This window comes from Vipera ursinii, assembly GCF_947247035.1.
Source record: "Vipera ursinii genome assembly, chromosome: 1".
Taxonomy (NCBI): domain Eukaryota; kingdom Metazoa; phylum Chordata; class Lepidosauria; order Squamata; family Viperidae; genus Vipera; species Vipera ursinii.
The window spans coordinates 311,116,855-311,130,580 of record NC_139512.1 but is presented as its reverse complement, the minus strand read 5'-3'; the positions used below and the strand labels follow the sequence as shown (position 1 = coordinate 311,130,580).

The 13,726-nt window shown below is 39.2% G+C and overlaps 1 protein-coding gene across 1 annotated transcript; it reads right to left on the bottom strand.

Annotated features, from left to right (window-relative positions):
- Nucleotides 1-1,475: 1,475 nt before the first annotated feature.
- On the bottom strand, nucleotides 1,476-11,793 carry SLC30A1 (solute carrier family 30 member 1). Its single transcript, XM_083379604.1, has 2 exons — nucleotides 10,822-11,793; nucleotides 1,476-6,424 (listed from the first exon to the last, which is right to left on the bottom strand). The coding sequence occupies exons 1-2, from the start codon at nucleotides 11,444-11,446 to the stop codon at nucleotides 5,526-5,528; spliced, it is 1,524 nt and encodes a 507-aa protein (XP_083235730.1). The 5' UTR covers nucleotides 11,447-11,793; the 3' UTR covers nucleotides 1,476-5,525.
- Between the last annotated feature and the right edge of the window lie 1,933 nt (nucleotides 11,794-13,726).

Here is a 13,726-nt window from a genome sequence, read left to right as displayed (position 1 = left end):
ATCCCAGGACTCAATACAGTATTGCATATACAGTTTTATCACAACTGCATCAAAAAACATGATTGTGCAATTAAAATTCAAAATAAAGACCTGGTGGAAAATAAACATTACATTTGCATTTAGAATCTCCAAAATCAAATACACCTCCCAGATCAGCAATTAACACACATAGGGTTGAGGATGGGATTGTTGATATTTCAGAGCTGTTTCATAAGTCTATGGGACATCCCTATTCGAAATATTGTGTTTGCTTCTGATCACATCATCTTGAAGCTTTGATTTAGATCTAGGTGGTCAAAAATACCTTCCTAAAAGAAGACAAAAAAGTCTTCTTTGGAGCTTTCTAGAATTATGGAGAACATTGGTTTTGTATGATATTAGAATTTGGAAATATCTAACAAAATGGATAGTACAGTTTCAAAATGGTTTAAAGATATCACTTCTCACAATGCATTATTCAGTTAATTAATATAAACTCTGATTTTTATTCTTCAGCTCCCAACTCCCAGAACATTTGAAACATCAGTTTAATCCTGATCCCCATGCCAAACTGACAGGTGTGGTACCCAAAAAAAAAAAAAGGAATGGCAGAAAGACTGATGAAGAAAATAAACTCAGACACATCTTTTAATCTTAGTCAACATTCATCATCTATTGCAAAGTAATAAATAAACCTGGAGAAAATCTCTCTACGCAGCTGCTAATAATGAATACTGACTTGATGACACATAATAGAATTGTAAAGTAAACCATTTATGTTTGTTTTCCTGAGTGCTTGTAAATAATAAGGCCTCCTTCAGGTCTAAACAGGTGCTAAGTGAGCACATATATTTCCTTGAAATGATATGGAAGTTGTTTGTCATAACACTCTTGAGGTTTTTTATTTCCCAGTATAATCTATAACCCTAAAATTTCTTAGTGGCATCCCAAATACTAACTAGGCCCAATCCTGTTTTAATGTTTTGAATCGACCATTATCAGCTAGATTCTGACATCTGCTTTGACTCCAGCTACTATAAAGATGGACTACTTATCTGATTACATTTTGTACGTTGAACTGTCGAACGCAGAGTAGTCTATTGAAAATGCTGTGACTAAACAAAACATCTAAATTTGGGTGTGGGATTTCTGATTCCACAGAATCTACTCTGCTATTGCAGAGTATATTAATGGTTCTGAAGATTACATTTTATTATTTTTAAAATGATTGTACATGTACAAAATATTGGATCTAACTGTGCAGTCAGGGCTTGAATGATCTTTTTTTGTCTCGAAAGACATTCAAAAATATGAAAGCAGAGTTCAAGCTAGTTATTTGTATGGAAGACAATTAGGAAATCCCAAGGCTTTAGATTAGTTGGACTAAAAACTTGACAAACATTCCCCTTCCAGCTGGATTGGTGCTCGAGATGTTAAGATAAATTAAAACCTTGTGTAAACACTCATACAAATTCTGCATTTAGCCAAACCTTTTATTTAGATAATGTTAACCTCACCAAAGGATTTTAGCAAGTGAAGGAGCTGTTAAACCGGAGGGGGAGACAAAGTACTGTGCCAGTTATCAAGTTTATTTAGCAACATTTATTTCCTTCTCAATCTTTAATTTATATGCAAAAAAACCACCATAGCATGACTGGTTTAACAGAGGCTCATTGTTATCGATAGTACTGTAATCAATACAGATATACCACCCAGATCTCCCAGACAATGGTTTCAAACACAACCCCTAGAGTGCAAAAGGTTACCTCCCTCCCTACAGCAGAGCATGTGGATTTGGAGGCTATGCTTCAGAATATTTTAATATATAAATTCAGCAAGTGGAGAAAAAAAATAAGGCTCACATATTTCTAAAACATGGAAGTGATCTTCACACGATCAATTTAATAATGTAACCTAATATCATACAAATGAATGAAAGCTCCTGTTATCAGTAAGGCTACATTTGGTTTAACACAGAAGAGTAATATGATCAAATACCTTATTTCAGGCACATGAAGTATTAGTACCATTCAATCCACCAAGAGGCAATGAGTTAGTAAAAGATAGAAACAATCTACATTGTACGTTCTGTAAACATAAGCCAGAGTCCCAAAAATGCTACAATGATGCTGTTGGGAAATTAAAGCAGCATATTTAAATATGGTACTTACTACCCTTACATATGCAATACATGTTTCATAAAACTTTAAAAAAAAATCAAAAAGGAGATGCAAAATTAAAATGATTTCCCCCTTCAAGGAGAAGTGTCAAAAAGTGCATTTATCCCCACTGTTTCCCATTAATTCAATAGACTCAGTACTCGGTTCTCTCCAAAACAGGCCACAGCTACAAGCTCCATACAGCAAGTTTGCCCAGTGCTCATGGCTAACAGCAGAGCAAACCTTAACAGAGAGATCTGGAGCAGTAGTTTTCAATTAGTTTTGAAGCAGTTTGCAAAACTTTCGGTAACACTTTTAAACACATAGTCCTGCTTTAGAAAGGTATTATCTTTCTTTTACAGGCAACTCCTTCAAACACTGAAGTAGTAAAAGATAATCACTTACCATCATTTGAGTATTTACATATCATAGAATGACACAGCACTTGATCAATTATGCATTTGTGATTAAAAGCACATGATGTATATATACACTATAACTTTTGGGGGGAAATCATGTGAAATTGCAGCAAAATAGATTTACAGAGCAATCTCACATTTATTGTAGTGGTTATCACGAAAACATATATTAAGCAGAATGTGTCCGCAATCACTGGTGTAACTCTGATTGAAACATTCACACACACACACCCGACAGTGCCAATCAGAAGAAAAAAAAGGCTTGCAAAATTGGCTCCACTATTCAATATGATCAATTACATAAAGAAAAAAGCATCCTGTAGTTAAAGATATTTAAAATGTTCCATTTTATTTCAGATATAACTAGGAATGACCTGGCTAATATTCCTGAAACATTCAGTGAAATAGGTATGATACAACATATTCTGCCACAAAAACAAGCTGTTGTATAATAAAAAGCTGGACAAAACCTGACAAAAATGTAAGATGCTTTCCTATTTTATCACTGTATTACATACTCAAAATTGGTTAAACTTCATGCTTTACTGAGATGATGTAACAGTTTCTTTTCAAAGAAATAAAAATCAAAAGCCTATTACTGTATATTCCATTGTCTAAACAAACCTAAATAAAATCAGCCAGTTCATGCTAAAAGGTTAAAAAGTGAGGTTTGTAATTTTTAATGAATACAAACTAAAGCATTCAAAAATTATGAAGCCTTAGCTGCAAAACTTTTAATTTATAATATTTTATAATATTATTTAGCTTTTTTGTGTATTCATACATACATACATACATGCTTGCACATTTCCAGTTCTGGCTCTGTGAATATTACATTGTCCATAAAATAGAAAAACATCAGATTTTCAAAACATTTTTTTCAATCAGGCTAGCAACATGAGAATTATATCACACAATTATTTCATGCTTGGAATGATGTATGGAATTAACAAGTGGCATTTAAACAAAAGAAACACAAATGCCTTGCTCGTATTTGATCATTTTAGAAGTCAAATGTAACACACCATAATGTTAACTATGTAATAGCTTTATTTTGTAATATAAAGACTGACTGCAACACTTACCACACCTGCATTCCTTATTTGTTGGCTTTTCTCTATGCCTTTTAGTATCTTTTAACTATTGGAAAAAATGTTAATAGCTCTAAAAATGCTTCAGTATTGACAGTCAACTGAGAATTTGTAATTTGGCCTACTTTACAGCTTAAAACATGTAACCAGTGGAACCATATTTAAGCTAGAGGTTTATAAATCCATGTACAAATGACTAACAGAAGACACTCTCCTCTATTTTACAAAGTACTTTGTGGAATTGCCTTTAAAATCTTTCAGATTGAATTAGGCAGGAATTGCATCAGACTATGCAAACTGTTACAGGTAAGAGTACTGACTGAAGGTTGTTCAGACATCACAGTAACCATAATTTATAATAAGTGTCCAGCAATCTAGTGCTTTCCAAATGTTTTGAACTAATTTATCTCATGGCTCCTAACTATTGGGCATACTATAGATAGTCCAAATCATCCGAAATATAGCTGGAGAAAATGGTTTTACTACAATTGGAATAAAGATTTTTCCTCATATGCCTTCCAGTCCCCTCTTACATGGCTAAAAGAAAACCCAGAAGTATTTGCTTCTCTTTTGATAAATTACTTTGGGGCTTTTCCAAACCTGACAAACTGTGGCTAGCAGTAACTATATTTCTCTGTAAGAATTCCATCCAATTCAATCACGTTCCTTGAATTTTTGAATTCCTTGAATGTTATTTTGAAAATAAATTAAAATAATGGTTTAGGATTTGGATAGAACACCAAAGTGAAGCTAATAAGCAAAAAATTGTCATTAGTTCTCATGGATGGGCTGGAGAGAAAGCATGTGGCCATCGGCTCCAGGTTTGCTGCAATTCATTCCCTCTTCACAAATAAAATGTATCATGATATCTGAACCAGTGCTGCAGGCAGCAATCTTGTTCCATAGGCTGATGTCTAGAATTCCCTATGAATTGAATGTTTCAGCTAAGTAATTTTATCCAACCAAAAAAAATAAATGGCTCAGTTAAGTCATAAATATGTTTACAAAAGTAAGAAATATATTAAAATTTTAGCAAATGTATGCTGATGAATTTGATGTGTTACATTTTTTCCATTTTTTTTACTTAAAAATCAGATGCAATCTCTCTCTCTTTCGGTACACCACAGATAATACTGCTAAGACAGAGACCAGCTCTGGCTCTCTAGTCCCAGCAAACTCTATTATAGAGTTTAAATTCTAAGATTTATATAATAAGGAAGAAAGGAAAGTGTAACCTATTTTTGTCTTTACATCTTACAGTTCAGGTGATATGCAAGTAATTCTCCAATTCATATTTAGTAAGCTGATTTTTGTTATGTCACAGGGCCAATACAAATATGGGATATTTGTCAATGGAACTGACATATTTTAAAATGCCATTATTAATGCTACATATATTTGTTTCAAAATAGTGTTCATTTTCATTTAATAGGAAATGTAACCATGTCCTAAGTGATTAACCTTTTGAAACGATTCTATCAAGTTTGGTGTCCTCTTCTGATAGTTGTAATTTTTAAAAAGGACACACACACACACACACACACACACAAATCAACAAGCAGAAAGAACAATCCCAATAAGCTTAATACAAACTAATTTCAGGGAAAAGGGGATTACTGAAGAATCATTTTAATTTTTAATTCAATGCATCAGGCATAAAGTTGAAACTGGCTCTGCATTAATGTTGTGCCATTTAGCCTCAAGTTAACACAAATGTTAAGTTATATCAGGACGGCATGTTCTTTTCAACAGGATTTCCCTGTTGTGACAAGGATTGAACTTCAATAACTACATTTCGTTGCAACTTCTCTTTTTAGTAATGGTCTTTTTTCTTGCAATTAATTTGTAGCTGAAGCCATACTTTATTCAGTATAACTTTACAAAGATGATTCAAACTGTTTGTTGGGATTAGGCTCTGCTTCTAATTTTATAGCAGGTATGCATTCTGATTTAGTCCTCCGGGCTTTGTGATGTGGAGAGTCAATAATTATTTCGGAGCAAGAAATACTAACTGAAGGGGATTTTTCTATCTTCTTTCCTGTAGCCTTTTCCAGAGTCCCACAACACTGTTTCAGAGCACACTGGATTCTGCAGGGAAATTCACATTTACTTACACCTTCATCAGAAGTTACAATGGCAAACTCAGGCTGAATGGTTGTTGCATGTATCCCTTCATCATGAAAAATCTCCTTAATATCTTTTGCCACTTTCATGTAGGATTCTGGATCCTTACATTTTATGTGAGCAGTGCCAATTATCCTGCTTCCTGCCAGCTGCCATATATGTAATTCATGGACAGCTTCTACATCTTCCAGTTTACGGAGTTTCTCATTTAAAGAGCGAATATCAATTTGCTTAGGAACAGTTTGCAAAAGAATAAGAGCAGATTCTTTAAGCAGAGGATAAGTAGTATAGAGTAGAATGCACACCATAATCAGACAAAGTGCAGGATCTAAATACAGAACCCAACAAGGACCAGCTAAAGAGATTTGCTCTAGTTCCATTGGAGAAGGCTGAGTGACGTTTTTACAGTGTTCATTAACACAAGGATTGATGCAATCCCCAACCTCCGGGCATGGAGTCCAGTAAGAGTAAAATACTATGGCATTCACTACTACAATAACTGAACCCAAGGCATCTCCAAGAACATGAAGGAACACTCCACGCATATTGAGCTGAGCACTGGTATCTTCGTCAAGCTCCATGTCTATAGAGGAGTGATTGCTAATATTTCCATTTGGTTGCAACTCCATTTGGCTGTCTTTTACTACATCACCTGTAAAGACAAGAGCAACATTGTTATGCAAATATGAAATCTGTGACTGAATTAGCAACATTATGTTAATATAAGTGAATGAGATCAATTAAAAATAGTTTTCTTAGCAGAAATCTGGATCCAGAAGTATTTAAGTTATTATCTCTGCCTTATGGTGACAATAATGATCTCTTCAGGGCTCTAGAATAGGGAGCATAAAGTTTTTCCATAACCTGAAACTATTTACAGCATGTTAATGTTTTAGCAAACAAAATCATTCTCCTCTCCTTTCAAAATATTCTAATCTTAAGTGGTAAACTAGAATAGAATGTTATGTAGGACTGCTGATGCAATCCTTTTTAAGTTGGACAAATGGTTCTTCTCTAGGTCCTGACATTAGGTTCAGACCAAAGGCTTCAAAGCAGCAATCCTCAATCTAAGGCTTTCAGGATACCTTGGAACTACCATAATCCCCAGCTACACTGGCAACACTAATAATTAAGGGAGTGGCTAGCAGTTCTGAAGAATTCCACATTGTGAAAGGCTGCTTTATGATTCACAGCCAATCTCTTTGCTCAAGCACTCATTAGCTTTCCTTGATTTATTAAACTAATCAAGGCAGAATTCTAATCATCATAGTTAAGAGGTGAATAAAAGAAAAAAAAGGAAATTTGTAGGCATATACTGAAAGTTTTAGAGAAAGAACTAAGAAATTTGCTATTTTAAAAAAATCTGTTCTCTTGAGCATAATGAACAATTTTCAAAAAAATGAGAAGACGCTCACTGTAATATACGTACACAGAAAAACTACCACTAGAGATACAATGATTTATATATGCCTGAATACATACTCATTGACATATCAAGGATGCAGTGGAAATTATCAGTCAAAAGGAGAAATAATTGTTAAGACTAAAAAAATGAAAGCAGGTGCCCTCACTGTTGACCATGCTAGTATATGGGAGTTCAAATCAAAACATCAAAAGAGCATCAGTTAGCATATCCTGACCATCATTTTATACTGTTAAGTGCAGTAACTGATACAACATAAGTGAAATGCAAAATATTCTGGATTTTGATATTAGGTTTTGCTTCCAATCACACTAGTATCCTGAACTGATTCACAATGATCCAGAAAAATGATTTTCATCAATCTCTCTTCTTGTAAGACCTAGCACTACTTCCAGTGAATTCTCCTCCAGAAGATGGGGTGGAGGGAAGGGAGACAAACTTTTCTATTCAGGGAAGTCTGGCAGTTTCTGAGTTTATTCATGTTTGCTTTTCAAGTGATTTTGAGAAGCAAGAATCCCAAGGCCATCTCCAATGAAGAAGAAGAAGAGGTAAATCAATTTAAAAAGCTGCAAGGAAATTAAAGAAAGTAATATTTGTTCTTCCCTATAGCTAGCCCCCATGTGGTTAGGCTGAATTATAGTGGAAGACCACCTGCTATGGATTAAATAGATAAGAAACTAGAGGCATTTTCACATGCGCACTATGCATATACTCATGAACCTAGCTTCTCAATGGTTAGTCCCCGAGGATATGCTAGAAAGACTTGATCTGCTCAAGCCAACGTCTCAGGCAAGCCTTACTCACAGTGCCTAATCTAAAAAAGAGACAATTGAAGCCAATAAAAATAACCAGAAAATTGCCAAGTGAAATGATTGCATACAAAAGAATGTCAAAAATACTATGATGAAGTAGCATTTTTAGTACAAAAAATGTCCTGAAAGAATGTAGGTCATTTATATTAAAGAAAGCTAATAAAAGGACAAAATGATGAAGCATCATCGTCTGAGAAAAAAATCTACTCAGAATATCACTGTTCTGAGCTTCCCAATAAAGGTTGTTTATTTGAACATCATATAACAGACTATTTTTTTTCACATCAAAAATACTGTCCAAATACAGTACACGCTGACTATAGTAAGACCAACATGCAAAACAAATAATTATTGCATACATTGTTGTTTTTTTTCAGAAAACCCAAATTTTGGGGAAGGAACTATATAAAACTGCAGATGGAACAAAAGGGAATGAAAATTGCCTTTTCGCCCACAATCTCAGTGACATTCTAAATTTGGATTAAGCAGCATTCTGCAGGCAAAAACAAGCTATTGTTTTCGTACTGAAAAACAAAAAGGACAAAACAGCCATTATATCAAGAGACCATTTGTCTGTGTATTGTATTACAAAATGGGTTTAAGAGTAGTTATGTTGTAGATACTGATGAGAAGAATGCTATTGGCTCAATGATTCCAGCAATGTAACTGGAGGAACTTGAATCATCTCCCACACTCATTTCATTAAACTGACTCCACCTCTATAATGGTTTTTACAACTCCCAATGTGCTGAAAACAGCAATTATATATGTATTAATATACCAGGAATGCTGTACATGTGCTCCTAGCTAAAGATGTGAGCCTAAAACTTTCAAGCTTTAACAGCCACTACAGGAACTTCTTAAGGAGACATGTTTGTTCTTAGAATAATTACCCATAAATATCAACATTCTGAAAAGCATTTCCAGTATCATCTTCCCAAGCTAGACCTACTTTTTAAGTGTGTGTGTGTGTGTGTGTGTGTGTGTGTGTGTGTGTAGGGGTGTGTGTGTGCAAGTACAACTGCATAATCATACCAGCACTATGGATCTTACTGTATAAATCACCCAACGATGATCCCAAGGCCAAATGCAAACTTTAAAAAATCAGTTGTTTACATAAATGATAATACTCATGCCAACAGATGACCACTTGGTAATAAATCCTACTAACCAAGCTGCTTTAGAAATTATAATCTCAGAACTTTGTTTAAATTATGAATCAATATTTCTATATTAAACTAAATTACAATTATATTGACTACAGAACATTGCCAGAGGAATTAATTTCCATGACAAGGAATAAGTTCTACATCTGCAATGTAGCTAGCCCTTAAAGGAACAATTCTGCATTTATTTTATTATATTTATATTTTGCCTTTCACTCAGAAGATAAAAGTGGCATATGGAGAACTTGCATGTCCTATTTTCCCCCAAAACGCACTCTGTGAAGTATGTTGGCCCAAGAGGAAAGCAACAATCCTATGAACCAATGAACCTCCATGGCAGAGGGTGGAGTAGAAATTAAGAGCAAGAACCAGCACTAGCTCTCAAATAGCAATCCAAATAATTTTGTCCAAAAAATAGATGATTTGATGATTAAATCTTTAATGACAACAGACTTAAGAAAGCAATTAAATCAGAACAAATGCTGCAGAAAACTTATTGGTGGCCTACTCCAATGGCTTCTCCATATTTCATGTAAGTAAAAAAGGTATAGACTACCTAATTCTGTAAAGAATGACAAGTATTCTGTGTATGCTCAGAGAGAAGTGCATACCAATCTACCATGACAGCTGGTGTCTATGTATAAATAATGTTCTATGTTAAATTTTGCTGCTGGAAAAAATTCTTCAAGCAATGAACCAACTTTACATAAAGGCTGCTAGTTGTTGAGATATATGGAAGAAAAGTGCAAGTGAAGAGGAACACTGAAGAAGTTCTCTTCTATATAAGGAACATTGTTTGGCAATTTTAATTATGTTAAATTCACTACAGTACAGGAAAGTTATCTAAAACCTTTCAGAGTATTTGCTTTTGTGTTTTAGTGAAAGTGGAATTCAAAAAGAGTTTTTTGTTCTTAAGTAATCAATGACTATTTCCCATATTCTAGGTTTTCAGAATTCAGTCCGATTATAGCAGGGGTCTTCAAACTTGGCCCTTTGATGACTTGTGGACTTCAACTCCCAGAATTCCTCAGCCAGACACGCTGGCTGAGGAATTCTGGGAGTCGAAGTCCACAAGTCATCAAAGGGCCAAGTTTGAAGACCCCTGGATTATAGTAAAATGAGGTAGAAGAAGCCTCCTCTTTACGGCCTAATGAAGAATCCTGGAAAGGCCTACAGCAATATTTAAGGTCATAAGATCAAGGAAATATAGTGAACAAATGATTAATAGAACAGTTTAGAGAAAAAGTTGCCATCTCCCAGAGCAAAAGATGCTCTATAAGTGTCTGCTGGGGCCTGATGAGGTAACAGTAACCATGGCAGTGGGTTGCCAAGACAGTAAATTAGGGTCAGCGTGGCACAATCACAGAGGAAAAGGCAGATCACCGAAGGATCAAACCTCTCCCACGATCAGACCAAGGGGAAGTCACAATCCCCTTTGGATCAGGAGGACTCCGTATACCTATCCTTTTATCGCCTTTAGGGGCAAGATGGAATTCAAGCCCAAGGTGTGTGTTTTTTTTTCTTCCCCTGGCTTAAGGAGAGCACTTTCCGAGGCAGGCTTTGGCTCTAGGTCCCTCTGAACACGATCAGCTCAAGGCGGAAGCCCCTCCGCATCTGCCCCCCACGCCAACCCCTTCCTCGGGCTCACCCAGCTTCTCCAGGCTGACTCCATTGGAGCTGTGGAAATTGTCCACCAGGGTGTTGGTCTCCTCTTCTTTATGTAGGTCGCCGGGAGGCGGCTCCGCTTTGCCTCGGGCACCGCTCCGGCGCTGGCTTCCCCCTCCGTTCCCGCCGTGCGAATGGCCGTGGCCGCCGCCGGCGCCGTGCTGGTGGAAGAGGCAGAGCCCCAGGACGTTGATGAGCAGCCCGGCGGCTCCGACGCCGATGACCACTAAGGGCTGCTCGATCTCATGGGGCTCGGTGAAGCGCTCGATGGCTTCCAGGAAGATGGTGAAGCAGAGGGCGGTCAGGAAGACGGCGTTGACCAGGGCGCCCATCACCTCGGCCCGCACCCAGCCGAAGGTGTTCTTCTTGGTGGCGCGGGTGCGCTGGGCGAAGCGCACGGCGACCAGGGCCACCACCAGAGCCATCACGTCGGAGAGCATGTGGAAGGAGTCCGAGAGCATGGCGAGGGAGGACGTCAGGCGGCTCACCACCACCTCCACCACGAAGAAGCCGAAAGTCAACGCCAGCATGCACATCAGGCGCACCCGCCGGCAGCCGTGCCGCCGCCGAGCCGGAGCCGGCCGCTCGCCCGGGCTCTCCACGCCCATGCTGCCGGCCTGCGGGGCCGCTCAGCCGCCTAGCGAAGGCGCCGCTGCCGCGCCGAATCTGCCAGGGAAGAGGAGCGGGGTAAGCAACGCGCTCTCGCCGGCCAGCCGAGCTGCCACGGCCGCCGCTCGTCTCCCCAGCAATCCTCCACCAGCGCCGGGGCTACCGGCTCGCCCACGGGCCAAAAAGGTTGTGATCGTCACTATCGGCGAACCGCCTCTCTGTGGCTCGGCCGCCGCGCCGTCTCCCTTCTATATAAACCGCGTTCCCAGAAGCGGCGGCAACCACCCCGCCGCTCTTTTGCAGACGGTTTGAAACTAAACTTTGCACCCGAACCCCCTTAACACTCCTTTCCACACGGAACCCCAGAGCCACCCGCCACTAAGCTCCGCCTATCCGGGTCTTCCTCATTGGCTACGACCCCGGCAACCGGGCGGCACCGCTCACACCTCCCGGCGCGATTGGCCTCCGGGGATTGTCTCGCCAAACCATCCGCCTTGCCTCCAGACGGCTTTCCTATTGGCCTGGCTTACCTCAGGCTTTTCCGAGGTCCCGCCTAAGAGGCAGGGCGGTAGTTTTGATTGGAAGAGACGCTCGGTCGCGATCTATAGCATCCTATCAATCTCCTTTTTGGAGCCGCCTCCGAAAGAGGTTTTTTTTTCTTCTTCCTTTCGGGACTGGTGCAAAAGGCGGTGGCGGGTATCGAACGGAACGTTTCCCTTTTTTCCCCTCCGCCCTTCACCCCCCGCCCACCCTTCGCCCTGGTTTTCCACACGCTCCGCCAGGCGGAGGCGGCCCTTCCTTCCAAAAACTGCTTGGCGCTCGGCACCAACTTCCCCTTTTCCCTCGGTGACACTGACAACTCTTCCCCACCACCACCACCTCCGTGTCTCGCCACCGCACCCTGAGGTGGAATAAGACCGGGGGAAGGGGAGCTGGACGGGGGCCAGGACGAGCTGGAACCTGTCAGCGTGCACGCGACACGCAAAAGCCCAGGATCCGTATCTGCCGAGTAACCCTGTTGGGTGTGAAATAAATAAATAAATAAAAAACCTGCCCAGATTCGCAAGCCTGCCTTTCCTGCAAAGGAAGCTCCGGACCGGGATGCGTATCTGACCTAAGCGTTGTTCTCATGACATTCCTGCGAAAGACTTTTAAGCTGAGGGAAGAAGAGAGGCAGGCCCTCGGTCCTCCACTGAAGCCTCGAGAAGAATATATAATATATAATAAATAAATAAATAAATACATAAGAATATGGATTTAATTTTTCTTAGCTCAACTCCGAATGGGGTGGTTATTGGGATGATTTTAAAAGGTTTCCGGAGAGACCTGTTAGTTTGGTGGCCATCGCATCAGCAAGCAACAACGACACAAGTTTGCAACAACTTTGTTTCCAACTCAGTGCTTTAACCGCTACCCCAAACTCTCTCCTTAGCCTTTTCAGATGCTTTATAGGCATTAAAGGGTGTCTCTGAGATTGGACGATGTTCACCCGCCTGATCAGAAGGAACTCACGAAGTGTATGGGAAAGGGATGGTTTTGTGGTTACAGCTTGTGTTTTATCTTTTATGGAGTGTTCTTTTTTTGTGTGTGCCACACCAGGTGGCAGCACCTGGCTGAAAGTGGAGTCAGGCCCAGATAGTGCTTGATGGAGTTCCCCAAGGAAATAATGAGATTTCAGTGTAGATGGAGAAGTATATATACCCTGGAAGGAGGCAATGCAAACAATTTCATTGCTATAAAGTTGATGGTTGTGTCCAAGACCAGAGACTGAATGCAGCCCAGCAGAGTCTTTGCCTTTACAGTTATCTTCTATGCTGTGGTGACATAATTACAAAGGATAAAACAGTAAAGGATACCCTGAGTCCTTCGGGAAAGGGCGGTATATAAATCTAATAAAATCTTAATCTAAATCTTTTTTATATAACCTTATTGATTTTCAAAAACAGAATTAAAAGTTAGACAAGAACAGGAAGGCAATTGAAAACAAGGATTCGTGAACATCGATGCAGTTAAACGGCACGACCAAAAATCCCTGATCTCAAGCCACATTGACAATGAACAATACCAGTTCGACTGGAAAGGAACAAAAATCATCAGCCATGCCAACATCCGCCACATGTGAATTTATTGAAGCCTGGTATTCTTCATTTTCTTTCCACGCTCTTTGCTGATGGTGATCTTGAAACTGAAACTGAATTTGGCTTTTAGGAGAAATCTCTGTTTTCAAGGAAAAGGAAGGAAAGTCAAGGGGAAACCCAAGATAAATAAAGGGGAAAACC